A 27,517-nucleotide genomic window follows, 5' to 3' on the forward strand; every position below is an offset into this window, starting at 1 on the left:
ACTCTGCACCCGAGAAAGTGTGACTTGCTTAAGGTTGTTATTGCTGTTGTTGTTGTGTGTCTTCAAGTCATGAGTATTTAATATTTATAGTTTAAGCGGCTTTGAGTTTCATACTGGGATAAAGCCATGATATAAATCAAATATAGAAATACATTCCCTTTGATCATTTCCTCCTGCAATTTACTTGGTTGGAGCTGGCTCTCAGTGGTTGATGGCTATCTAAAAATAGTTTGGGGACAACATATAGTTTTACCTATCTTCAAGAAGGTGGAAATGAAATGCATATACAGAAATCGCTCAGATAACTACCATTGGGTTTTGAAGACATACCACTCAGGAGCTGCCCAGAGAAATAAAGGTAAGTCTTCTCAAATGTAACTTAAAAATTAGATGGAGCATGCAAAATCTGGATCTGGAATGCACAGCAAAGGCAGAGCTTTTGCAAGATCCATCAAGACTCATTGGGAATGCTAAAAAAGACAAATGGATAACTGAATTTGCAAAAATGACTATGTCTTTCCAGGTTGAATGGAGATAGAGATAGCCAGTTAGCTTTCATGGTTATTTCCCCTGTATTGTCTATTTTGTTGCTTCTCTATCTATATACAATATTCTCAGTCCTGGTTTCCTTTCCTCCCACATATCTTTCTCTCTTAGTCATGTAAGTCAGTACTAGCAGAACCCAGAAATCTCTCTTCCAGAGACTTTCTCTTTTGTTAATGATTCCAGGCAGCAGATTCTATATGAGCAAACACTCATGACTTTACAGAAGCAAAAACATGGGATGTATTATTTGTGTAATTTTGTTTTGTGTTGTTTCATTTTGTTATGGAAGTGGTTTGAGATAAGAAGGGAAAGCATAATGACTCATGACAAAGACACACCAGGCACAAGCAAGAACCACAACGTCCAACACATGCACGGTGTAACCAGGATTCCCTCCTCATCTTTACTCATACTCATAGTTATGGAACCCTTGACAAGGCTCAGTGATTACCTGGAGTTTGTATGACCTGGAAAACTCTGGTAAAAACTGAAGTTAGGTTCTCTGAAGATATCAGTCCACGTCTTGTGAAACATATCCCTTTTGCTTCGTAGGTAGTTCAAAAGATCTCCATAGCAACAGTATTCAAAAATCAGATAAATCGGCCCTAAAAGTATAGTTGTAATGAACAGACAGACAAGTAAATATCTGGTATGTAGCTTCTAAACTAGACATTAAAGTGTTTCTTGAGCTATATTCTAGGGACTAGTGCCATGTTTGGGCTGATTGAGTACAGATCTATCTTTCTGTACTAGAAACTCTCCACAGGCCAACAGCTGATTGCTCATGGACTAACATCAGTTCATTAACCACAACATTCAGGACCATTATTGTAATGGAACCAGGGTTCTGCCATCACCTCAAACTTCAGTTTCCTAACTGAACTTAAGCACAACCCTTCTTTAACCCTGAATTACCATTAGGTTTACAAAAAACATCAGTACTTGCTACATCTGGTCTGCTGAGTTTGAGATGAAGCTTTCCTCTGATGTTGAGAGTCTGTGTGAATGCATGCACAAACAGACAGAAAGATAGATGAGAGATATTTCGAGTATAAGGTTAAGCATTTGGATAGGTCCTTTAAAATGTGGACAAGAATCCAGAGGAGAGTTGCCACCCCTTCTGTACAGCAATCCCAAATTGTCACCACACTAGTACAGCCAGCATATGAAGAAGGTCACAAACCAATATCCTGTAAAGATGGCCTTGTTCCTTACCTGACATGGTGCAAGCTCCTAAGAGATTCACAATGTTTTCATGTTTCCCAATATGGATCATCATTTTGAGTTCGGACATGAGAGCATCTTTCTCAGAGGAACCATATTTTTCTGGAAATGGAAAAGCATCAGAAGCAATGTAATGTATGCAAATGAAATGTTTTACATTGTTAAAGAGATGTGTTACCTTCCAGACTACTGTTGCACTGGAAAGAGAGCAAGCAGTAGCTCTCACTATGATTATCATGAAGAACAAGTCAGTGCTTGAGAAGCAAACAAGATTTCTAAGGCCTCTATTCCAGTGTTTCTCAAACTGTGCTTCTCAAGGTGTTTTGGACTTCAGCTTCCAGAAATCCTAGCAATTTTGCCAGCTGTTAGGAACTGTGGGAGCTGAAGTCCAAAACATCTGGAGGAGCACAGTTTGAGAAACTCTGCTTTTGCAGTACCAGTAGTAGCTGATGCCTTTCAACTTAGCAGGGCAGTGGATCCAGTGGAGTTTTAAAGAAGCTATCCAAGGTGCTGAGCTGTAGGATAGGATTCAGCAACCCTGGACCTCTTTTGTAGTTTATAGTTTGTACTGAAACACAAGAGCAGATTACCACCATCTCATGAGTATGGAAGCCACTAGCTGTCTCTGTGTGAAACTCAATTCTATGAACATGGGGAAGAAGTCAATTGGACTTATTCCCTGGTAATTCCAGAGAGCTTGCCTTATTAGTATTAAAGATTATAAGGCAGGCTTATATAAGAACCACTAAGAAGAGATCTGCCAAATTAGACCAAAGACTAGCATACTCCAATATAGTCTGCAGCCCACCATGGCTGCTTCTTGGCAGAGGGCATCCTCACAGAATTAGGACACATTTTGGACTACAGCTCCAAGAATTCCCATGTCAGTGATAATGAGATCCAGATGATAAAATGTTTCAGAAAATTTCTGCATTTTAAAAACATGACTTGGAACAGTATTTGGAAAATGTTCTTTATTGGACTACAACTGGTGACCACACTGGGGATTTTGGAACTGTAGTCTAAGAAATAAGTATTTCTAAGCTCTGTTACTATCATTTAAAGACATTGTATAGCCATTTTGTCTTGTGGGCTTGTTAGAGTATCACAGGGTCACAAAATAGGGTTTGGGATTGCTTCTGACCCATAGGCCACACTCCTTCTGTTCCCTGGACTATGTGCTGTACAAAGAAATAAGTAGTACTACTAAAAAAATTAACTTTCCAAGCTCTGTTACGAGAAGCCCAATGAAAACTTGCACATTATGCAATGCCTAATATGGGGCTTTGGACCACTAATAGTGCAAAAGATTTCTTCTCAATGCCACCAGCTCTGGGTTGCCAGTAGAAGGAGCTGCCGAGCTGTTGCCTGCTGTATTCAGACACCACAAGGACCATGTGAGAATTCTGTTTTGCTCATTCTTTTGGCAATAATTTTTCAGAATTTACAAAATTCTTTATACATTTAATTTTGGAAGAATACAAAACTGACAGGTTTGGTCTACCTAGACAGAAGGGCTGCCCCAGAGTGTGGTTGAAGTTCCTTCCTTGGAGGCTTTTAAGCAGAGGCTGGATGGCCATCTGTCAGGGGTGCTTTGAATGTCATTTTCCTGCTTCTTGGCAGGGGGTTGGACTGGATGGCCCATGAGGTCTCTTCCAACTCTATCATTCTATGATTCTATGATTAATTTACTCTTGAAAATCTGTGAATACCCATGCTTCAGCCTTCGTTATGGTGTTAAAGTAGGGTTACCACCTTTTTTCCCCTAATAGATCAACTTCAAGATCCACATGGCAGACTACAAACATACAGTCTTGTCTATATTGAAGAAAGACCAGCTTTTGAGTCCAGACGATAAAGATCATCTGGGGAGGGCCTTCCATCACCATCACAGTCACATTTGTGGGGGATGTAGGAGACAGCCTTCTCAGTGGCTACTCCCAAGTTGTCAAAGTTATTTCTGCAGAAAGGGTCTTCTTGGTAAGATTTCTTCCAAAGAGCTTAGCCATTGCCTTCCTCTGAGGTCGAGAGAGTGTGACTTGCCTAAGGCCACCCAGGGGGTTTCATGGTTGAGTGGAGATTTGTACCCTGGAATCCAACACAAACAACTACACCATACTGGCTCCACACAATGTATATTACTAGGTTGCTGTGAGTTTTTCAGGCTGTATGGCCAATGTTCCAGAAGCATTCTCTCCTGACGTTTTACCCACATCTATGGTAGGCATCCTCAAAGGTTATGAAATCTGAGGATGCCTGCCATAGATGTGGTGAAACATCAGGAGAGAATGCTTTTGGATCATGGCCATACATCCTGGAAAATTCACAGCAACCCAGTGATTCTGGCCATGAAAGCCTTTGAGAACACAAGGTATATTACCTTTGAGCATTTTGACAGCAACCTGGACTGACACTCCTGTTTCACTGATCCCATATGCAACAGCATTCACCACTTTCCCAAAGGCACCAGATCCAAGTACTTGCCCTACAAGGTAAAAAGAAGAAAATAGCATGTATCTCTGGCCATTTGGTATAGACATAATTACGATCACACTGAGTTTTGCGCTGAAGACTACTCACCAAATTCCAGGTTCTCTCTGGGGAACTCCCACTTCAGATCATATTCAACCTCATTGAAATCAACATAGATATATTCATTGTCAGAAGGGCCAACCATCTGAATCATTTGTAGCTGGCTCTCGTACCTAACTTGCTGCAGAGAATGGGACACTGTAAATAGTGGAAAGGGCATGCAAGGGAGAAAGAGAGTGAGTGAAAAAAACCCAGGGATTTTGGTTACCTTTCTGTATTTCTGGCAAATTAATAAGCACAGTGCCATGATGAGTGGTACGCAGAATCCAATAACTCCATATAATGCCATATTATCAGGTGGAGCAAATACTGCAATTAAAAAAATCAAATCATTTGCATGAGACAAACATTTAGAATATTGTTACAAATTGAGAAAACTTTAACTGTTTTCCCATTACAAATGGATCTTCAAGGACTTGAACTTCAAAGAACACAACAACTTTGGTATTTACAGTTTGAGGACCAAGCAAAAAATAAGCCCTTAACATTAGTAAGCAGCAAATCAGTTTGTCTGCACTAGTTCTCCATTATGACAGGCAGACAGAACATACTCATTCCCCTAAAAAGAACCGTGAAAAGAAAACCAAAGAAAGAGTACTATACATAATGCTGGAAATTGTAGCCCAACAAAATAAGGAGATACACATGAGTCGCACACTTAACACAGGTGATTTTACCACAAAATAAGCCTGAGACATAGAACCAAAGACAATGTTTTATATTTTAACTACAGTTTCAAGAACCCCATAGGCAACTGTGGTCTATGGGAATAACAATTTAAAAAGTTAATGTTTTGAGCATTGAAGAAAAATTGTGTAGGATCAGATTGCTAGTCTCTAAAGCCCAATTTTTTTCCTTTGGACTTTAAAATCCATTATTCTCAATAACATTTCAAAATGTTCTATATGCAAAACGGAACCATGAACTTGATAGGAGTGGTGGTATAGTACCTTTAAGGTCAACGGTGTGTGTTTGACAGGATTGACCAAATGAATTGTTTGCACAACACTCAAGCCAAAAGCCATCTTCTACTTCACTTGTGCGTAAAGTGCTTGTTGTGCTCCAGGAACCAAAGGTCTTTCCTTTACGGATGTCATTTGTAATTCCAGTCGTGATTTCTGTACAACTGACGGGGGGAAAATTTTAATCAGTTTTTTCTGTTTCTTCTCCAAATTTCAGATACAATCAATAAGAGAATCCTATGCTTTACACATCATCATATTTGTTATTAATAAATGGAAATGGATACAGAATTTTCTATAATTTTTAACATGCAGGACATTTTTATTTAGAGGTTGTGCCTAGATATTTTTCTTATAGACTATATAATATTGCCCCATTGAAACTAGAGCCTTAGGCTCATTCTTCCCAATCCTTCTTTTTCATTTAGGTTGGAGGTGAAATAATCTATGGGGACAACCATAATTTATTAACTATGTTCAGTTGTTGCTTGAAACTAAAATAAACTCATTGAATTAATTGCCAAATGATAAGTCAAAAAGTATATAAATCTCAATGATTCAATAAATCTAACTCAAGTTTGGTCTTGAAATTGGAGAGTCGTATGTGGTACTACAAGTCATTTCATCTCAATATTAAGACCATCTTCTCAGGCCTTTCTTGGTGAAGTTACCTCTTTGATCAAACATAAGATGATATTAAAAAGCTTGTATAAGGAGTAGGAAATTTCTTTGACTGGGACTGGAAACTGGGACCAGTCAACCCACCCTCTCCCCAGAAAGCCCCTCAGATGCTTTCAAGTTCCACTGAAGATTTGACACCCTGTCTCTACCTGGTACTATCCAGGTGTTTTGGAGAATGGCTAAGGTCAATGGAAGTTGTAGACCAAATTATCTGCCAGGTACTAGATAAAAGAAGGATGGTTTAGGGGGTCAGTGATTGGAGGACACCTATCACGTCATCCTCCTGTTTGGGAACCACATACTCTAGGGCAAGCATGGGCAAACTTCCACCCTCTAGGTGTTTTGGACTTCAACTCCCACAGTTGAAGTTGAAGTCCAAAACACCTGGAGGGCTGAAGTTTGCCCATGCCTGTTCTAGAGGTTAGAAAAGGAAGTGACAGCTATGAGTAGATAGCTACTGGCTATCACATACCACAGTTTGGCTTCACTGTGAGCTGCTACACTTCCCGTACCTTAAAATCACATTCTCAGAACCTTCTTAGGTTGTTGGATTAACACTTATTCTCAATGACTAATAGTATCTGAATTGGTGAAAAAGAAAAGCCAAGATGAATAATTAGACAATTGGTTTGAACTTCTCAATGCAACATGATATTACCCTTAAAAAAACTAAACAAAAATATCATGGAAATATTCCTGAGTTCTAATGTAGTGATGGTTTTCAGAAACCTAACCAACTTTGCAAAAAAAGGAGGTTACAGACTTTTTTTACTGGAGTAAAATTAAATAGTATCTTTATTTACTTTATATCCTTTCTAGGACACTCCCTCCAGACCCAGGATGATGCAGGATTGCTCTCAGAGATGCAAGAAATTGTGTCTTGTGCATTTGGTGTTGAAATCATATTTACTTCTGGTTTTCCTAGAAAGATACAGCAAAACAGCATAGAATACTTTTAGAAAAATAATTCCCAAAGTTTGCGAGAACAATCCTCTAAAGCAGAGCTTGTCCTTTTACTACTAACTCTGACTGGGATACATTTGTTAGAATCAAATACAACCAGATAAGAGAAAAGGGGAGGAGATTATGGAGATGCCTGGGTGCCTTTTCAGAAGTGCTCCAAAGAACAACAAAATTCCAGGATTTGATAAGATGGTGGTCAAAGTAGAATTTAGTGCTATACATGTGTAGTATAAAAGGGCCCCAGGTCACAAAGTGTCAAAGAATTGCATTGCCTTCTTAGAGTGGCTAACTATTTGTCCAGACTTTGTGCACATTTGCCTGAATCTTGTGGGCCATGAAGGTTGCTAATACATAATGGTACAGCCTAGGAATAGGTACCTTCCCAAAAGCAGGTATTACAAAAATTGAACAGGAGAGGTCACCTCCCTCTATTCAAGCTGTTGCATTTAATTATATATAGGAATTTGACTATCTCTTCTCTGAAATGCTTGGCTAAATCTTCTGGATTTGGGTTTTTTCTGGGTTTTGGAATAACTATATTTGCATATGGATACAGAATGAGATACCTTGGAGGTGGGACTCAAGGCCAAACTATTTATGTTTCATGTTTTTCTCATACCCAGCCATATAATATTATACAATGTTCTTAGTAATTTTGTGTATGGAAAAGGATGTGTGCATTGAACCACTGAAAGCAAAGATGTCACTCACTATCTTGGTCGCCCAAGAATATTGGATAGGGGATGCTCAACCTGTATTTTTAACTGGAAGTGTTTTAAATGCCTACAGTCTTCTGTAAAAAAAAAAGAAAAGAAAAAGAACATCCAAGAAACAAAATAAATGCACATTTTATTGGCGTTTTGTTATTTTTTAATTACTTTGGATTTGATTAGATGAAGATGAGTATAAACATCTGATAAACAAACAAGCAAAGAAAGAAATAAAGAAAGTAAGATGCCATACTTTGTTTTTATTTTACTCACTTTTAACATAGAGTTTTAATTTTCTCTTCACAAACGAATCACTATTTTCTGCATAGAACTCATATTCACCTGCTTGGTATTTATGGTCACAGAATACTGCGGAGATGCTGTTTCATAAAGGAAGGAAGAAAGAGTCACCCAAGCATGTATTCAGATGCAATTATTATTAAAAGGTTTTGCTGTTTTCTTAAACGCTAACCATGCAGCTCTCAAAGAATATGAACCCCAAAATAGCACCATAGATACTTTCTTCTATGAACAGAAGAGAATAGGGTGGGGTGCCCAATAGATGCTATTGGATAGGAGCTCATATCATCCCTAGACAGCATAGCCGGTAGTGAGACATGATGGGAGTTACAGTGCAGGAAGATTTGGATGTGCCGCATCCTTCCCTTTGCTAGAGTAGTACCCTATACTTTGGAAACAAACCATTAACTAATGAATTGGCCATTTTGTCAGATCATGATGAGAGTAATAATTCCATAAATTTGGAGAGCACTAGGGTGGGGAAAGCTGTAATGAAGAAGAAAGATACTCAAAACAGGTATAGCTAGCCAACCATCCTATGTAGTATCTCTAGGAAATGAGCAACAAGATAACAGCATGGAATCAAATGAAGGTGTGCTTCATATGTTCAACATAAATGTGCATTTTTCTGTCTTGCAGCAACTTCAGAATACATGGACCAATAGGATTCAAGGCCAAGCTAGGTTTTGGGAGTGTTGAACTTCAGAATAACTTCATATGTAATCTGAACCTCGATGACTCAGAATAGCCATAGTTTTGTGTGTGTGTCAGGAGATACAATTCACATATCTCTTTTTTCTCTCATGCACCCATCAACCATCTTTCTCGAATTTTCTATCTATATTAGCTAACCTATCTTGCTTTTCAATAGGAAAGTACCCAGCTTGAACAAGATTTTATTTCTTAAAAACCATGAAAAACATAATGCAGTAAGAACAAAGAGACATTACAGGAAGTCCCCGAGTTACGAACAAGATAGGTTCTGCAGGTTTGTTCTTAGGTTGAATTTGTTTGTAGGTCGGAACAGGTATTTTTTAAGTGTAACTCCAGCCAAATATGTGTGCATGTGAGCACACGTGCACACACATACTTTGGATAGCATAAGGAAGGGTTAACACCTTTGTGGTGTTTGTTTTGCTGTCTGCGCCCCTGTTCAGAAGCTTTCACCTCACTTTCTGTCCTTGTGATAATTAGATTTTGAAAATTTTGCTTTGTTGTGGAAACAAGGATTGGTGATAAAGCTTCAGTTGAGACACCTTTTCCCCCATGATCACTCTTTCAGAAGTGAATTTCCCTTCCGAGGGGTAGATTTCTCTCACTTCCTGTTGTCTTACTCCTGTTGTTACCTGCAAGTCATTTGTAAGTTGGATATTTATAATTTGAAGGCTGCCTGTAATCAATTTATGTGTGAGATTTTTTCTGGAATATGGACAGAGATGCTACAAACAAATACCAGAAACATTAGATATATGTAAAAACATGTAAGTTGGATATGGGATTGTTGAGAGTGAGGTCAGAAGGAAATTAAACATGGGAAACGGTGACAGTGACATTCACATCATTAATACTGGTCAATCACAGTTAGTACAAACATGCAAGAGCTACTGACAGAGGTGAATTCCTGCCCCATAGCTCTAAATCTGGTTAGAACAAAAGGGGAAGAAAAAAAACACAAAAAAGCAACAGCATTGCTGTCAGAGCAAGCCAAGCTCCTGAGGTGCCGATGATGGTTTTCCAGACGGTCTTGGACTTGACCTCCAACAAACACATAGTCAGGCTCCCACTTACCTTCATCTGGGCCTGAGTCTCATCTCCTATTCAGAAGCACCAAGATGCATCTGAAATGCCTCCCCTCCATCCTGTCAATTAAACACAGAACTACACAGCAAGGGTGGACATGAAGCTGGACCTGCACAGGACAACACAAAGGAACAAAACAGAAAGGAGTCTGTGCCTAATAGTCCCCAGAGGAGACAGAAGAGGCTGTTGAACAGTTTATCAGCCTGTGATTCCCCTTTCCACCCCCCTTTCACCTGCCAAGAAATGAGATTTATACACAGACCAAGCAGCTAGAGGAAGAAGACAAAAATGCAGCAGAGAGACATTATTAACAGACTGAGGGCACACAAAGAAAACAGTCAGATCTCTCGGCTATCCTAAAAGCTCATCACTAGAAAAGTGTCCACAGTGGTTATAAGAAAAAGATCGAAAAATTCACCACAAATTTTGGATGGCATCCTATTAGTGACATACACAAGTAAAAGTCCATCTTATGCTTGTATGTTTGAACAGTTTGGTTTTCTTTTGCAGGTGCATTGTATCTAGCTACGTCCTCATAGCCAAAGAAAGGCAATGACATGAGACAATGAGACTTCTAGAGGACCACAGTGAATCTATATGGAAAATGTCCTCGGTTTGTGTGTAGGTATGATGATACAATCAGAGGTTCTTCTGCCCCCCCCCCCCCAAAAGCTCTACTGGCACTAGAATGTACATTTGTACCACGGGTTGTATGTCGTATGTATGTCTATGTGTTAAATGTTTTGATACGGTCAATGGGCTAATCAATAAAACATGATTTGAATAAATTGGAAGGGGTTTTGTGCAACAGTGAGCTGGGAATGGTGACAGAGAACTGAAGGAGCCTCACATGTGGCATCCTTATGCTAGGTTCAAACATGTGGCAGGTTGATCTTTTTATTACTTTACAACCATGTTGGGCAAAGTGTGACCCATGGAGCATATGTGGTTCCTCAAGCTCATTTCTGAGACTCCCAAGCACCCCTCTCATTTCTGGATATATATGACTTTTGAAAAATGGCCCCATACACCCTAGGGCATAGTGTTTTTATAGCAGTGTTCAGACATTGGTCATATTTCCAAGATAGCCCATTATGACATACATGTAAATACAGGTATTCCAAAATATCTCCACACCCAAAGCACTTCTGGTCTCAAGCATTTTTGGTAAGAGATACCCAACCTGTACTGTCCCTGTCAAATTGGGACAATTGGAAAACATATAGTAAGTCTAGTCAACCAGGTATCACAGCAGTCCCAAGTGCGTGGAATTATATCTGTTCAAGACAAAACGCTGAAGGAATGGTGCAAAGTATTCCATAAACTCCAGCACCCATCATAGAAGCCAAGTGTGACCTTAGGGAAGGGAAATTCCATCCTCCATATCCAACATAGAAAGGAAATGTTCTATCCCCTTTACCCTAAACCTTAATAGATTAACAGTATGCTCTTGCTGACAAGGACACCTCTATTACTAGGCAAAGTGAGACAACCTCCTCAGGCAGCAGTTTTGAAGCTATGCACCTGGATTTTGGGAGTGGCATCTGCTGCTTTGCGTCAGGCCATAAAAGATCTTGGGTGGGCCAGTAATTCAGTAGCATCAGCATATATACAAGGCTGGTAAGTATAAACAAAAATGTTTAGATTTTACTTTAATGAGACTGGTTCAATCATCTATCCACCTTCTGCTGAGAGAAAAGGAAGGCTTGAAATTGACATCAATATGTTTGAGTTTTTTTAAAAAAAGGAAGTGAAAGTTGGTGATAGGGTGAGCACAGAGATATCTTCTATCTTATAAACAAGGAACAGAAAACCAAAGAGTACTAAGAACATTTTTGTGGAAAAGTTTAGGGGAAGTTGTAGGTGGAGTGGAATCATTGTGGTGTGGCTTGAAATCAAATCTCATAAAAAGAGAGATTAAGAGAGAGATGGAAAAAGAAAGTTCAAGTGAAATTGAGCTTTTAGTTGGAATATGGAGAAGTTAAAGCCTGATATGCATCATTTGTTGCTTTTTAAAAGCTATGTGCCCTGATTTTCTGTCAGGCAATGCAGAAGAGTTGAGATAGAAGATAGAATAAATAGAATAACTTTATTGTTATTGTACATTGTATAGCGAAATTAAATGCTTTCCTCAGCACACATCACAAAAACAACACACCCATCCAACCACACTCCAATAACTCTTAATTTGGCAACCATTTCCTATCTTCTAGCTGCTTTCTCCATGACAGTAAAAAAAAAGATGTAGCCAAAACTTGAGAAAATTATGCATTTGGGATGAGTATTTTCAGCTGTTCTCCACTGAAGCTGAATACCATCAAAGGCCATCGATGTTTCATTGTGAAGGAATCAAGAAAATAAATGTTATGTGCACTTTCCTAGGTATGCTCAGATCAAAAAGGATCAAGCAGAAGAAATTGGTCTAGCCACCTTGGGTCCTATACCAGCAGAAATGTGGGATATAAATAAAATAAATCATGAGAGGGCTATGTGATACATCTGATTTTAAAGCTAATGCAGTCTTACATCCACATCGATACAGCCATTATGTCTAAAGTAGCAATAGTTTCATTCTGTTATGCACTAGTCCGATTATGCAAGTCAGATTATACATATGAGTGTTGCATTTTAAGACACCCCTATCTTTTTAAACAGAAATTAGATGGCCACCTCTTGAGATGCTTGGATTAAATGGTTGTCAATCTTCTTTCCAGCACTGCAATTCTGTGCTTTTCTCTAAACTTGAGCACATCCATGGAAATATGAGCAAGATAGTGTGGAGTTTAGAAACTAAAACACTCTTAAAAGATATTTGAAAGAGGTTTGTATGAAGAAGAGAAAGCTACAGAGATCCATGACAATGACCTTCAAATGTCTGTAGGGCTGTTGCACAGGAGATGAAATAGTTCTGTTATCTGTTATCTGCTAAAAGGCAGGACTGGAGCCAAAGGCTAGGAACTGAAGTGAAAATGGTGCTAACTAAATATCTTGAGAAACTTCCTAACAGTTAAGGGCTGTCTGACAGACTTAGACAGTTATTGACTCTCCATCACTGGAGGCATTTAAAAAGAGACTCAACGGCTATTCATCAAAGATGCTAAAGTTGCACCTTCCACTATAGATATGACATGGAGAAGTGTGTAGGTAAGATTAGTTTCAAAAGCCCCTTTTCAAGGCCCCTTTTCTATTCTGAAAACTTATGATTTATTTGCATGGCAAGTTAGTAAACAACATTTAGCACACATAAATATTACTGGGAGCCAGTGTGGTGCAATGATTTGAATACTGGACTAGGGCTGTATGAGACTAGGGTATGAGTTTCTGAATAGCTTTGGAAACTAATGGGTGACTTTGGGCAATTTACACTTTCTCAGCCTTAGAGAAAGGCAATAGTAAACCTCCAAGAAAGTCCAATGATAAGGTTGCCATAGCTGACCTGAAGGCACAAAGCAGGTTGTATGCATGATTGCAGTGTATATTATTTTAAAATTGGGCCACCATATCCATTTCAATTTTGTTCTATTTATTTTGCAAAAAGTGCATCAAAGGTGGTGGTTGTTTTAGTCAATCTGGTAAAAGAGGATGGTTTGAAATCTTGAATTCCAGGCCTACACAACTTGTGACTCACCAGCCCATTTAACCCCATATGGTCATAAAACAGGATCTTGACAAACCTCCGATCATTGCTTTCTAGCTGGGACTCCCTAGGGAAATGCAAATAGGTCATCATAAGTAAGGAAGCCACATACAACATGAGACCAGGATTCTTCTATTTTTGGAACTGGAATGAAAGAGGAAGCCTCTGCTGGTATGTCTTGCATGACCCACAACATCCAGTGGCAGATGGTGGCTGGCATGTTACCAGAGCAGGTACAGTGCTGCAGCCTTAGTCCACATTTTAGAAGAGCCATCCTGAATCTGTTTGGCAAATGTGGTTCAGTATCTGAGATAGCTCTTTTAAGGTTTTGATTAAAACCCAGAGGATATTTAACATGCCACATGGGAGTGACCCATTATAAATGATGAAACAGTCTCTGCCACACAACTACTGAAGAAGCTGGAGCCCTGTCATTTCTTTGATGTACTATCCTAGTCACAAGGTAGAAGCTCTCCAACTATCTTGAGTTAACAGCAAAAAAGGAGAAGAGGGGCAGAGTCTTGCTCTTCCCAGCAGGGTCAAGCAGAATCAAACTGCTGCAGCCTCTCCAGTAGCTTTTGTGTTTTTCCTCAAAAACTTTTGCCACCTTGACCATGTTGTTTGACCACATGTGTCAGTTTTCATCTGAAATATTAGAGTAGCAACACTGTGTTACATTAGGGGAGGGGGGAAAGAATTATTTTGTTATTGTCCCACTTTTTTCTGAATCTAGATTGAAGGTGGTTTAAAAAATTAAATTCAAAAATTCACATCACTCATACAAAAGTTAAAAGTATAATTTAACTAAAAGAAGATTTTTTTTAAAAAAAATAGTCATATGGGAGCCATTAGAAAACAAGTAAACAATACAGCTTTTCTGAAAGGTTTTTTCTCCTTGGCCAGCAAGAGTGTGATGAACCAAAACACAGAAGGATACCCATCCTATGAAGACTATTCCAGAGCCTGAGAGCAGCCACCAAAAAGGTCCTCTCCTGTCTTCCCACCAAATGCAAAGGTTGTACAGTAAAGGGAAGAGCTTTTGGCTATTGTCAAAACCTTTCTTGCTTTGTGTTAAGAAGAGCATAAAGCTTCTCAACCAGATAACTTATGTGTTGACCAGCTCCAATAGAAAACTGAGCACATGGGGGAGAGAAATGAAGTTGCATTTTTTTCAACAACAAAAAAGTGAAAGATATTCAGATGTTCTGGAACAATTCTCTATATATAGAAATTGCTTTCATAGTATAAGAAGTCACAATGCAGCAGGGGACACCTGTACTTTCAAGGTCTGTGGCACACAGGCCTACCAGCTTCCTCGTTGTGCTTAAATAAGCAAATGTGTGAAGAGGTCAGCACTTATTTTAATATGCTGCTGTTTGCAGAGTCATATGAACTGAGATCCATCTCAACCCACATGGGACTATCTTGGTTTCTTACATATTAATGATTCATGTTACATAGAAGGGCAAGGAATCCCTTATTTAACAATTTGGACTAGCATTAATGAAACCAACATGTGGGCTGGGTGGATTGTGGCACCGTCTATATGTTGTTGGATTAAGATATTGCATGCTGGATGCCACCTCCTATCAGTTCCAACACCTAGAAAACTGAAATTTCACTCAAGCCAACGAATGGATCCAGCAGAAATGAAGGAGCAAGGGTGTCTTTGGGGATATTTCAGACTAAGAATTTGTGGTCAGCAAGCATCAGAATCTTAGAGAGCCAAACTGTTGTAATGTTTTGAGTGTTGTACTTGGGAATTAGGGGGTCAAATCCCCTCAAAATTCAATGGGCAACTTTGGATACATCATACTCTTTCAGCCTCAGATGAAAGCAAATGGCAAACTTCCTCTAAGATGTGTCTGATACGACTGCTTTAAAACTACGCAGACATCATAAATGATTCAAGGACACACAACAAAAACAAATGAAAATATATCAGAATTAGAATACTCAGTGTAATTCCTGTTATAGGAAGGGAGGAATGAACAATACAAATAAAGCCCTTTACATTTAGACCAGTGGTAGAAATCATACAGCTCTCTAGACATTGTGAATTATAACTTCCAGCACTCCTTATCTTTGCCCAGTACAACATCTGGAAGGCCACAAATCTCCATCCCTGATGTAGATCAGGTCTAGGCAAACTTCAGCCCTCCAGGTGTTTTGGACTTCAACTCCCTCAATTCCTAACAATCGATAGGCTGTTAGGAATTGTGGGAGTTGGAAGTCCGAAACAATGGAGGGCCAAAGTTATGCCCAGGCCTGATGTAAATCAATAGATGCATGCTTTAGCTTGTCACTTCCCACAATATCAGTAACCTGATGCTCCTTTGCACAGGCCATAGGGTAATGGAAACCCACTATTGATCCCTGACCTGCCATAAGATTCCTGGTTTTGGGGGGGGGGGGGGGAGGAGAGAGAGAGAGAAGAGGAGGATTTGGTTTTAAGAACTGCCATTTAAATTTCCCTCAATGACCTGAGTGATGTTACATGTATCACATATATCACAACACAAATGGGAGAACTCTCTACATTTCAAAGTTTTTAAACAGAGGTTAGAAGGGTATCTTTCAGGAGTACTTTAGTTGTGACTTCCTGCATGACAGGGGGTTGGACTAGACGATTCTAGTATTCCTTCCAACCCTGAGCTTTCATGATTGCAATATGACTTCATACTTCCTATACTATGAATAAATGTTATGCAACGCAGGATAAATCATGGCAATACCGATATGAAGTGTATTCGAAAAATATAAAGGGAGCCAGCATGGTGAACTGGTTTGAGCATTGGACTCGAGAGACCTGGGTTCGAATCCCTGCTCAGCCATTAAACCCACTGAGTGGCTTTGGACGTGTCACAGTTTCTCAGCCTCAGAGGCAATGGCAAACTGATTCTGAACAATGGCAAACTGATTCTGAACAAATTTTGCCAAGAAAATCCTGTGATAGATTGCTCTTAGGTTTGCTATAGGTTTGAAGGTACACAACAACAAACATATTACTGTATTGCTTCAGTTCTCAGACACACCTTTTTCCTATATAAAAATCTCTAAAAATGTCTTGAAATCATAGATGTGTCATATGTACTTTTGTTGGTACTGAAATTAGCATGCTTCTTACAATTGATGCCATATTACAACAACAACAACAACAATAATAATAACAACAACAACAACAACAACAACAACTTTATTCTTGTTCTCCATCACATCTCCCCGAAGGTGGCTTACAAATGGGACAGAAAGTCTAACAGACATAAAAGCAAATAATCCATTAAAACAAAACCACCACTAAAATAAAATAAGAACATCATAAAAATACAACAATCCATGTAAAACACAATTAAACATAAGAGAAAAAACAGCAGCATTGAAGGCTCTATCAGACAGTGTTTAACAAAAACCAGTGACCATAATTATCAAAACTTGGCAATTTTTGAATTGAAGAAATGTGATAATTTAGAAATAAGGAAAGAAACTGCAAAGAGTTATGACCTCAGAGACTTTGACTATAGCAAAAACATATTCAGAAAAAAAGGAATTACCTGTAATCATCGGTGTAATTTTGCTTACAAGGAAATGACATTTGGGAAAATATCCAAATACATGTGATTGGTGGGTATGCTTTCAATTTAACTTCAAGGCAAGTTGTTTCCTCTATGCCAACCTCCAACTCTTCTGTGAAGTCAGTGATATTGATAAATCCTTTATCTGGTAAAAGATGTATCAAAAGCAACAATAGAAATGTATCATTTATTTTTAAAAGGATATTTCATGTGTCTTTTATTTTCTTTATTATTTATTTAGAATGTACCCCAGTTAGTTAAGAAGCAACATTTTAAGAAGTATTTTAAAATTGAAGAAAGTCTCTCATGAATGAGCAGAACAAAATCAACCAGTTGGTAACTAACCAGCTAACTAAAACTAAAGACAATAAACATTAGCACAAGAGAGTTTAAAGTAATGAAATAATGTTGACTACATAACACTGCTTACCTATTTCAAAACTGATGCTAGCACTGAAAATAAATCTTTCTGTGGTAGCTACCTGCCTGTACTAAGAGTCTGTAAAAGTTCTTACATCCTTGAACTGCAACTCTCAGCATTGCACAGCCATTGGGTACGCTGGCTGGGGATCCTGGAAACTGTAATCTAAAAATTGATTTTTCCAAACTCTTTCCATATCTCCTTGGACTGAGTGCTTTAAGAAGGACCTTTGAAGGGCTAGTGAGAAGTGATCTTATTGATAAGTATGTCTTGAAGCCACCCATACTTAAAGGTAAAGGTTTTCTCCTGACATTAAGTCTAGTCATGTCCGACTCTGGGGGTTGATGCTCATCTCGGTTTCTAAGCCAAAGAGCCAGCGTTGTCCATGGACACCTCCAAGGTCATTTGGCCAGCATGACTGCACGGAGTGCCATTGCCTTCCCGCTAGAGCGGTACCTATTGATCTACTCACATTTGCATGTTTTCAAACTGCTAGGTTCGCAAAAGCGGGAGCTCACAGCGGGAGCTCACTCTGCTCCCCGGATTCAAACCACTGACCTTTTGGTCAGCAAGTTCAGCAGCTCAGTGCTTTAACATGCTGCGCCATCGGGGGCTCCAATTAGTACTTAACTGTAGTGTAGTCATTTACACTTTTACTGTACTGTAGTTATTTAGTATTGAAAGGATGCCAAGCTTCTCTCCTGTGGTGCTTGCAAATGAGAATACAACAAGGGATTGGACTAGAGGTACAAGAGATTAGGAATATATGTGCAGAGCCAACTTCTAGCGATATGTTTGTGGGGTTTTCAGGACATGAGGATTGGCAAACGGGAGATACATCTGAGTCATGGGGAAACCTAAGTCTTGACAGGAGATGGAGAAACTGGAGAGATGGAAACAGGGATTCGGGTGTGAGGACAAGGACAGCTGCTAGAGATGATGATGGAGTGGAGGCCAGCTCATCATCGGATAATGATGTGTAAGTTAAAAGTAGGCTCTGAAATGAGGAATCTTTGCAGAAGGCAAAGTGTCGGTTTTGTATCGTGTGTTTTTTGTCGCTGCCTGCTCTCGTGTTGGGTTTTAGGTTTGGGTTCTGCAGCCTGGAGTTCTGTTCCTGAGAATTCTTGACGTTTGGACTGGCTTATTGTGAGTGTGGCTCTCTCCCTTCCTGGACCCTTGGATTAACTCTACAACGGCTCTGTTTGACGTTGTTCAGACTCCTTTTACGGTGACTCTGGGACTTCGGCTGGTTTTGGCAACTCCTACTTGCAACTGAGTCTTTGGGTGCAGCGCTGTCTGTCGGAACCTTTCTGTTACAGCGCTGTTTGCTTGCTGTTTATTTTGACTGAGTTATAATCCAGGTTTTCCTTCTGTTAAATCCGGGTTTTCTTTCTGTTTAATCCGGATTTTTTTCCGGTTGCTTTTTTGAAGCCCAGTTGGGCAAACCCTTTGAGTTTTGGCTAGAGACACTGAAAGTAAGTATCTCTGAGCGTATTTTTGCTTTATAATAAACCTTTTGTTGGACTAAATAGTGTGTGTGGCTCTTTAAGGCCTCTGTGTCTTGACATGAGTGGACTCTTTTGGCCCCAGGACACCTTGAAGTGCTGCATTCCCCATTCCCTCATACCCACCATGAAAAATATATGTGCCCTCCAAATGGCAATGGCATTTTTGCCAGGTTTCTTTTTGCAGGGAGGGGATTTTAGGTCCAATAGTAAACTGCATCTTAAAGTGTGAGTCCCACCCACAAATGGGATCCCCTTAGCTTAAATGTTGGCAACAGTAAAAGGTTTCTGAATGCTACCCATTTACACAAATCAGTTAAATGTGTTTACTGTGGACTCTGCAGAAAATGCTTCAACTATACCAGGTATACTCAAACTAAATTTCCAGAATTCCTAGCCAGATTTTTAAAAGGTCAGGAATTCTGGGTTGGAGGCACAAACAGCTGGAGGGCTGCAATTTGAGCATGCCTGAGCTATACATCCCAAAAGGAAAACCAGATTATTTAGCAAACCTAGCAAATGTTGATTTATTATCAATAGATGTTTGATTTTTATATCTATTTAATATACTTATATACCTGGGGCTATGTAAAACATTTTTGGACGGAAAGGGGTCATGACTAGAAAAAGTTTAAGAAGCAATAGAGAATTGTTTTTACAATAGAAATTGACATGAAGGAAGTCTGGAACAATTTTTTTTAATTTAGAGGGGTTTTGGGGAGTGGGATATTTGTAGGCTTATTGACTACAAGCCATTATTGACTATAAGCCATAGGCTGCAATATGCCCGCCCTTGATCTAGCCCAGCATTCTTTTCCCAACAATAACCAAATGTTGGGATCTTCTGACTAACTCACAAGCAGAACAGAAAGAAATTAGTTGTGATAACTGATAGTGATGCAGTTAGGTATACTATATACTTGTGCATGTCAACCTCATGTAAAGTCAAGGGCAGGTTTGGGGGGCAAAGCTGTGGATTTGGATGCGATCTGTGGATAACTCAAAGGTCATTCTGTGGAGAGGAGAAAGATCACCATCATCTCATGAGCAAACTGTTCCTGGCTGCTGCTGTTTTCCCATTCAAGCATCAAAATGGCCAGAAATGGTGCCATGGTGGAGAGGACCAACCAAGTTGGTATGTCTTTTAGGTTCTTCTGGAGTAAGCTCTTCCTTTTATCACATTATTCAGAATAGGTGATGGTTCTGATAAGCGTTAAGGCACAATACTTAGATTAAGTCATGGTAGATAAGTCACCTTTTTTGGGGGGGGGGGTTACTTTGTGACTTCGATTTGAGTATATACAGTGATTTTAATTTACATACAATGGCATTTCTCTTCCCACCGTTCCTCTTCCTACCACTTATACCCCAGGCTTTACAAGGTGGGCGAATGCCAAGCTGGCAGGATCCTTTCTCTAATCTTAGAAGAGTGAGCTGTTTGCTTTCTGCCACAATCTAGCCCTCTGAGATATCAGCATGGCTGGAGGATTCCACTTTACCCTTGGAAAGCAATAACGCCCCGACCCGTCATTTTGGAAAATGAGAAAGCATATATTTATTCAGTATGAGGCTGGTGGCTTCCCTTGGATTGGACTCTAAAATTGAAATAAGCTATCCAAGTGCTGAGACCTGCGGTGCATCTATACTCTAGAATTAATGAGATTTGAAATCACTTCAATTGTCAAGGGACACTGTTATGGGATCCTGGGAGATGTAGCTTGGTGAAATAACTCATAAAACTACAACTACCAGGATTCCGTATCTTAAGTTATGGCATTTTTGATGTTGAAAATACAGTAGAGTCTCACTTATCCAACATTCGCTTATCCAACGTTCTGGATTATCCAACACAGTCTGCCTCCCACCCGGATCCACAGCTGTTTCTCTAGGCAGCAAGGACCGAACTTTTTATGCATTTAATTTCTGACAATGTAGTTACTGTAAGTTCATTTTGTGCAATTCTATCTTTATTTGTAGTCAATTTGTTAGTAGCCAATGTTTTTGTAGTCAATGTTTTCAATACATTGCGATGGTTTGGTGCTAAATTCATAAATACAGTAATTACTACATAACGTTACTGTATATTGAACTGCTTTTTCTGTCAATTTGTTGTAAAACATAATGTTTTGGTGCTTCATAATCATAACATAATTTGACATTTAATAGGCTTTTCCTTAATCCTTCCTTATTATACAACATTTTCACTTATCCAACATTCTGCCAGCCCGTTTATGTTGGATAAGTGAGACTCTACTGTAGTATCACATACATATATGCACATCTCAACACAAACATGTATTATATGACATGCAACTTACCTAAAACTGTAACCAAAATGCTTTGATTCATAGCAAGTTTTTCAGAATAACAGGTATACCGTCCCCCATTAGAATGTTCCACCGACAAAGCAAATGCATATTGATTCTTAATCCAATATGAGCCATTATTCAGTCTGCCTTCAAGCAACATGTTCTAAATTTTGAAATAAAATAATAATAATAATAATAATAATAATAATAACAACAACAATAATTATTATTTTATTTCTTACCCGCCTCTCCTCGTGGCTCGAGGCAGGTTGCAGAATAAACATTGTAAAAAATACCACAAATACACATATTAAAATGTATTTCTATAAAATTACATATTAAAACGTATTTCTATAAAGTACATATTAAAATACACGAAACAGAGATGAAAGAAAAGACATGAGTAATAATAGTAGTAATAGTTATTAGGAAGATAATCTGGATATGTTACCAAATAGCCCCATGAAGCTTCAATAAAGCATCTTATGGAACAGGATTTAAGATGTCAAGGTACATTACATCAGTTATATAATAAAATACTTTTATAGATTTCAAAAGGTTGGCAAATCAAATTTTTTTTTTATGATGAAGAATGGAAAGTTGCAAAATGTGAAACTCATATTAAAGTCAAAAGGTTAGTATTCAGTGTACTTATTCTAAACTATTAGTAGTATATGCACCAAAGAAAACCATATTACCTTCATTAATTTCTTGTTTTCAAAATACCACTTATTTTCAAAGTCAAAATTGGAATACTTGGCTCGACAGCGTAAGAGTAGTGGATCTCCAACTTTAAGAAATAATTCTTGTACAGAGTTTCTTGATGATACATTTCGATCTGTCCAACGAAACAGGTAAATCCAGGAAAAAAAAACCTTGAAATGTCTTACTGCTAGCACTTCCATTTTCCCCATGGGGGACAGGAGGAAGCATTTGTGCCCTCACCCCAGCACTTAAGAAAGAGCAAAACTAGTTAAACATCCAGCCAGCATTTGCAAACAGTGCAAATGTTATTCCACTTCTCCTCCTCCTATGTGAACAAGAGGGAGAAGAAATGAAGTTAAGCCCCTGACTAAAAAAAAGAGTGGAAAAGCATCGTAGTTCTCCTGGAATGAATTATTTCTGCCGATCAAACTTGCAGAAGGCCACAGTTAAGAGTGGCACAATTAGCATGAATGGAGAAGCCAGAAGTCATTCACAGATAAGGAGTTCTATTGTTCGATTACCTATTGTGTAGAGTTTAGTGCATTTCCGACCAAGCTCATTAGCTGCACAGCACCACACATGTGCATAATATGTCAGGCTGTCTTGTTTTAGATTAACTTGTTCCTTCTTTATTCCATGCAGATCTTCATTTGGGGAGAAAATGTATGTTCCACAGCTGTAAAACAGAATTGCAAATTGGATCTAAAAGAATTACACAAAAAAGATGAAAACATCTACAGTAGAGTCTCACTTATCCAAGCCTCGCTTATCCAAGCCTCTGGATAATCCAAGCCATTTTTGTAGTCATCGTGATATTTTGGTGCTAAATTCATAAATACAGTAATTAAAACATAACATTACTGTGTATTGAACTACTTTTTCTGTCAAATGTGTTGTATAACATTATGTTTTGGTGCTTAATTTGTAAAATCATAACCTAATTTGATGTTTAATAGGATTTTCCTTAATCCCTCCTTATTATCCAAGATAATTGCTTATCCAAGCTTCTGCCGGCCCGTTTAGCTTGGATAAGTGGGACTCTACTGTAATTGTTTCTATCATGACTTTTGGAGCAAAGAAGATGACTTTAAAAAAATCAATGGATTTGTAATCAGTTTGTTGGCCAGTCAATATGGATATGTAGCCAATATTCCCTTAGAACCTGCTATTCCCTTAGAACCTGCTATTAGCTTATAGCTCCCTGGCACATGTCTATCACATGATTAAAAGAAAGTATAACATTACTGGTACATACTTAGGACGCATGTATTTATTTATTTATTTATTTCCAACATTTATATCCCGCCCTTCTCACCCGAAGGGACTCAGGGCGGCGTACAAAATTGGCAACAATTCAATGCCTACACATAATTAAAACAGCAATGAAAATCCAATTAAAACAATAGAAAAATATAAAACATATGATTAAAATCCATTCATCCAAAATCCTAGTGCTGTAGCCATAAATCAGTCTGGGTCGTCTTTATCATTTAATCTTCAAAATCCTGGGCACATAACCATGTTTTCAGGGCTTTTCTAAAACTCAAAGGGTTGAGGCTTGCCGTATTTCTCTGGGGAGGCTATTTAAAGTGTGGATTAACCTCTGCCCAAGGAATTTTACTTTCTGCAGTTCACCTGCCAAATATCTTGCTTTTGCTTGCAACACAGGAGAGCAGTGACAACAGATGTGGGATGGCAAATTTCATCCAGATTTTGGATTGCTTTAAAGACGCTAGCGTAAATGCTTCCAACTGACAAGAGTTCTTCCCTCACCCTGGACTTCCCACAGATAAATATAAAACCTTCCTTGCTTAGTTTCTCCATACTTCACAACCTCTGAGGATGCCTGCCATAGATGTGGGCGAAACGTCAGGAGAGAATACTTCTAGAACATGGTCATACAGCCTGGAAAACATACAACAACCCTGTGATCCCGGCCATGAAAGCCTTCGACAACACAAATCTTATGTCTTTTATCACTTCAGGGAACACAACTTATAAAGTAAGAACTGATCATCATATCTAATTTCACTCGTTGATTCTCTTCACTATGGTGGTATATTTTTGTGATTCTAGAAATTTTGAGAAGGCGTGTAATAATACTGAAACATTCTCCTTCTATACAGCATATCACCCATTTTTGTTTGAGGTACAAATGTGCTCCTTTTTCTCATAAGAAAGAGATGCCTCAATGTACATATGGAATGCAAAAGAGATGGGTAAGCTGGAAGCAGAACTGGAAACACAAACAACTTACCTTTCATCAGGGCCATTACAAAAAAACCATTTTATAACTGGTTTGGGGTATCCTTCTGATATGCAACTGACAGTGTCGGTACGTTCATTTTTGATGAAATATGGTTTCCTTGGGGTGCCTTTTGAAAACAATACATGCAATGCTTATTAATGTATTCCTCCATTTCTTCATACTAACACACATGAATTTTTGCTTGGTATTATTTATCTGATAAAAGTACTTGATAACTGAAAATTATCTGCAGAACACTGTCTTAACACCAAAGCCCAACACGAAGAAGAATAAGAAGAAGAAGAAGAGGAGGAGGAGGAGGAGGAAGAGGAGGAGGAGGAGGAGGAGGAGGAGGAGGAAATTTTATTACCCACCTCTCTCTGCGGCTCAAAGCGGGATACAACATTATTTTCATCGGCTGCCCCACAATAGTGGAATGACCTGCCGGTAGGGCTCCAGCAGTTAGATTAGCTGTCAGAATTTAAGACACAAGTGAAGACCTATCTCTTCCGGTAGGCCTACCCAGACAGTTTTAATGAAGAATTTTAAACTTCCACTCTACGTCTAACTTTTGTTTTGTGTATTTTAACATGTATTTTATGGAAATATGTTTCAATATGTGCATTCTACAGAGTTTTTATAAATGATTATGTGTTTTGATTGTGTTTAAGCAATGTTGCAACCTGCCTCAAGCCGTGAGGAGAGGCGAGTAAGAAATAAAATTATTATTATTATTATTATTATTATTATTATATTGCTATTATTATTATTATTAGTAGTAGTAGTAGTAGTAGTATTATAATGTAAGGGACCTAGGGAGCCCCCTTGGTAAGACTATTCCATGGGAGGAAAAAGTCAGTAATACAGAGTTGAGACCCATCAACTCTACTTGAATGCAGAGAGACTAGTATGCAAACATATATTACCACAACAAGACGGTTCCCTCAATTGATTTTACTATCTAGAGCTTTAACTTTAGAAAAAAGAAGCAGTTCAGTTCCATATATTTTGGATTCGCAATGAGTTCTCTGTATCTACAAGGCCATATCCATGGGGTACTGTTGACACTCACTAATTTTCTCCCATTCAAGTGAATGGAGCATGGAGTAACTTCTTTCATGTGGAGAGAGAGGAAAGACATTTCTCTACCAATTCCTGGCCATTGACAAGTGGTGGTGGGTTTCTGCTCCAGGCACTTTTTTTTGGTAGGTTAGCTGAAAAAATAAATTGGGTGTTTCCTCCCATTTATGAGACAGGAAGAAAACAACCCAATACCATGCAATTTAAGAGGAGTATCCCTCTACCAGGATCTTCCATATATTTGAACATAAGCAGATTTTCATTACCCATGAATTTGAATAGAGAAATTGCTTCATTCATTTGCATAGAGTAAAAAAAATCTCTGTGTGTTTCATTTCCAAATACTTCTGATTCTGGCTCTTTTAATTCTCTTTCCATTTCTCTCTCTCTCTCTCTCTCTCTCTCTCTCTCTCTCTCTCTCTCTCTCTCTCTCTCTCTCTCTCTCTCTCTCTCTTCTCTCTCTCTCTTAGACTCTCCACTACATACAAAGTGTCACTGTCTTGCATAAGCTAATATCCCTCCCCAAAAGAGTGCCTGAGGATTTGTTTCTTGGCTCTTGGCCAACCTATTGTTTACTTACTTGGAAATATGAGAATTTCTTGGGAACATTCATTGACTCCAGGGTCCTTTCCTGGGAAGGACCGTATGTCCAAGTTTGAAAATGAAATGAGTGATGTGGGAAAACAGGACACAATACCAGTACAGAAACAGAGGGAGGATATTTACATGGAGGAAAAAGGAAATCTCCAAGGGGGCAGAAGATGTGATGTTTTGCACTTTTCAATATTAGGCGCAGGCTGCGTCGATCATTCCTCCTAACATTATAGTCTGGGATTCTGCTAGACAGGCTTCCTTTTTTTGTATCTCCCAAAATGTGGAGACATACTTTCATGATATTTGTATATGGCAGAAGAAGAAAAAATAGAAATCATTACTCTCATTTAAATAAAAATACAGCATATGTAAAAGAAAAAATTATGTCAGGAGCGACTTGAGAAACTGCAAGTCACATTTGGTGTGAGAGAATTAGCCATCTGCAAGGACGTTGCCCAGGGGATGCCCGGATGTTTTTATCACCCTTGTGAGAGGCTTCTCTCATGTCCCCGTATGAAGCTGGAGCTGATAGAGGGGACTCATCCGCACTCTCCCCAGGTACCAGCAACCTTCAGGTCAGCAACCCAACCTTCAAGTCATCAGTCCTGCCGGGACAAGGGTTTAACTCTCTGCGCCATTGAGGGCTTCTAGCATATGTAAATGATAGTAAAGTATACTGTGACCAGGTGACCTATGTGCCTAACTACAAGGCATGGCTAGAGGGTTTCATATCTGGCTTGTAGAGACTTCACAATGAGTTTTATTCTGCAGTCTATCCTCCACATCTACAGCTTTAAGTTTTTGCAGATTAGACAATTCAAGGATTTGGTGAATACAATCTCTCTAGGGATCTGTATGAATGTCCTTCAGTGCAAAATATATGTCAATTTCTTGAAAGATATCCTCTCAGGTTAAAAAATAGTATTTTTCAGATTTGTGGTTTTTCTATTTTTGTAGGGGTTTTGCACTCTTAATGTTTACAAATGTGGAGGACCTACTATAGACTTTAAAAGACATATCCAATGTGCCAAACATATTTGATAGATCAGATTCAAAACTGGATAGTCTCTTTAATATCTGGAATTTTTAAAAAAACCAAGGTGAGTTCAAAGCACCGCTTACATGAAACCCACCAAACATCCTCACTGCCGACTCAGTCTGCTGCCTAGTTCTTAACTCCAGTTTGGCTGCTTCAGAGCCCTTTCTTCATATGGATTCTATTTTTCCAAACTGGATTTAGACTGGACACAGGCCATAGAGGATTTCCAAACACAAGACTGTCCTCCAGCCCTCCTCTAAACAAAGTTTAGTTATCTTTGGTAAAGCAGGATACCTGTGCATTACATTGTCTGACTCCATGCCATACTTACGTCTCACAAGAAATGTAAATATGACTGTGTAGTTATTCGTTTCAGTTTGTATTGACAGTGAATGATTTCCAGCTTCTGTCTCTCTGATCTTTGGAAACACAATAGAAAGAACATGCCTGTAAGAAAGATAACAAAATTTCAATTTTTCTTTCATTAAAAAAGCCTTAATTAAAAGGAAGCAGGCCAAAAACAAAAAGGGAAGTAGAAGAAAGCAGGTAAAATGTCAACAAACAAAACATTGTGGTCAGAACCAAACTAACCCTCTTATTGCTTTTTGCTGTTGACAAAGCCTTAGCTC

General features: G+C 38.8%; 1 protein-coding gene across 2 annotated transcripts in view; it reads right to left on the reverse strand.

The window, feature by feature from the left end:
* flt3 (fms related receptor tyrosine kinase 3) overlaps nt 1–27,517 on the reverse strand; it is a 78,660-nt gene that overhangs the window by 16,392 nt on the left and 34,751 nt on the right. For both annotated transcript variants that reach the window (XM_008107945.3, XM_008107947.3), the window contains exons 4-17: nt 27,220–27,335; nt 24,185–24,302; nt 22,449–22,603; nt 21,921–22,060; nt 21,232–21,385; nt 16,967–17,132; nt 7,952–8,058; nt 6,809–6,926; nt 5,313–5,488; nt 4,571–4,671; nt 4,351–4,483; nt 4,151–4,255; nt 1,762–1,872; nt 998–1,151 (exon numbers count right to left, since the gene is read on the reverse strand). In XM_008107945.3, coding sequence (XP_008106152.2) covers nt 998–1,151; nt 1,762–1,872; nt 4,151–4,255; nt 4,351–4,483; nt 4,571–4,671; nt 5,313–5,488; nt 6,809–6,926; nt 7,952–8,058; nt 16,967–17,132; nt 21,232–21,385; nt 21,921–22,060; nt 22,449–22,603; nt 24,185–24,302; nt 27,220–27,335 — 1,854 coding nt within the window. The remainder of the gene's footprint in view (nt 1–997; nt 1,152–1,761; nt 1,873–4,150; nt 4,256–4,350; nt 4,484–4,570; nt 4,672–5,312; nt 5,489–6,808; nt 6,927–7,951; nt 8,059–16,966; nt 17,133–21,231; nt 21,386–21,920; nt 22,061–22,448; nt 22,604–24,184; nt 24,303–27,219; nt 27,336–27,517) is intronic.

Source organism: Anolis carolinensis, chromosome 3 (assembly GCF_035594765.1).
Source record: "Anolis carolinensis isolate JA03-04 chromosome 3, rAnoCar3.1.pri, whole genome shotgun sequence".
NCBI lineage: Eukaryota > Metazoa > Chordata > Lepidosauria > Squamata > Dactyloidae > Anolis > Anolis carolinensis.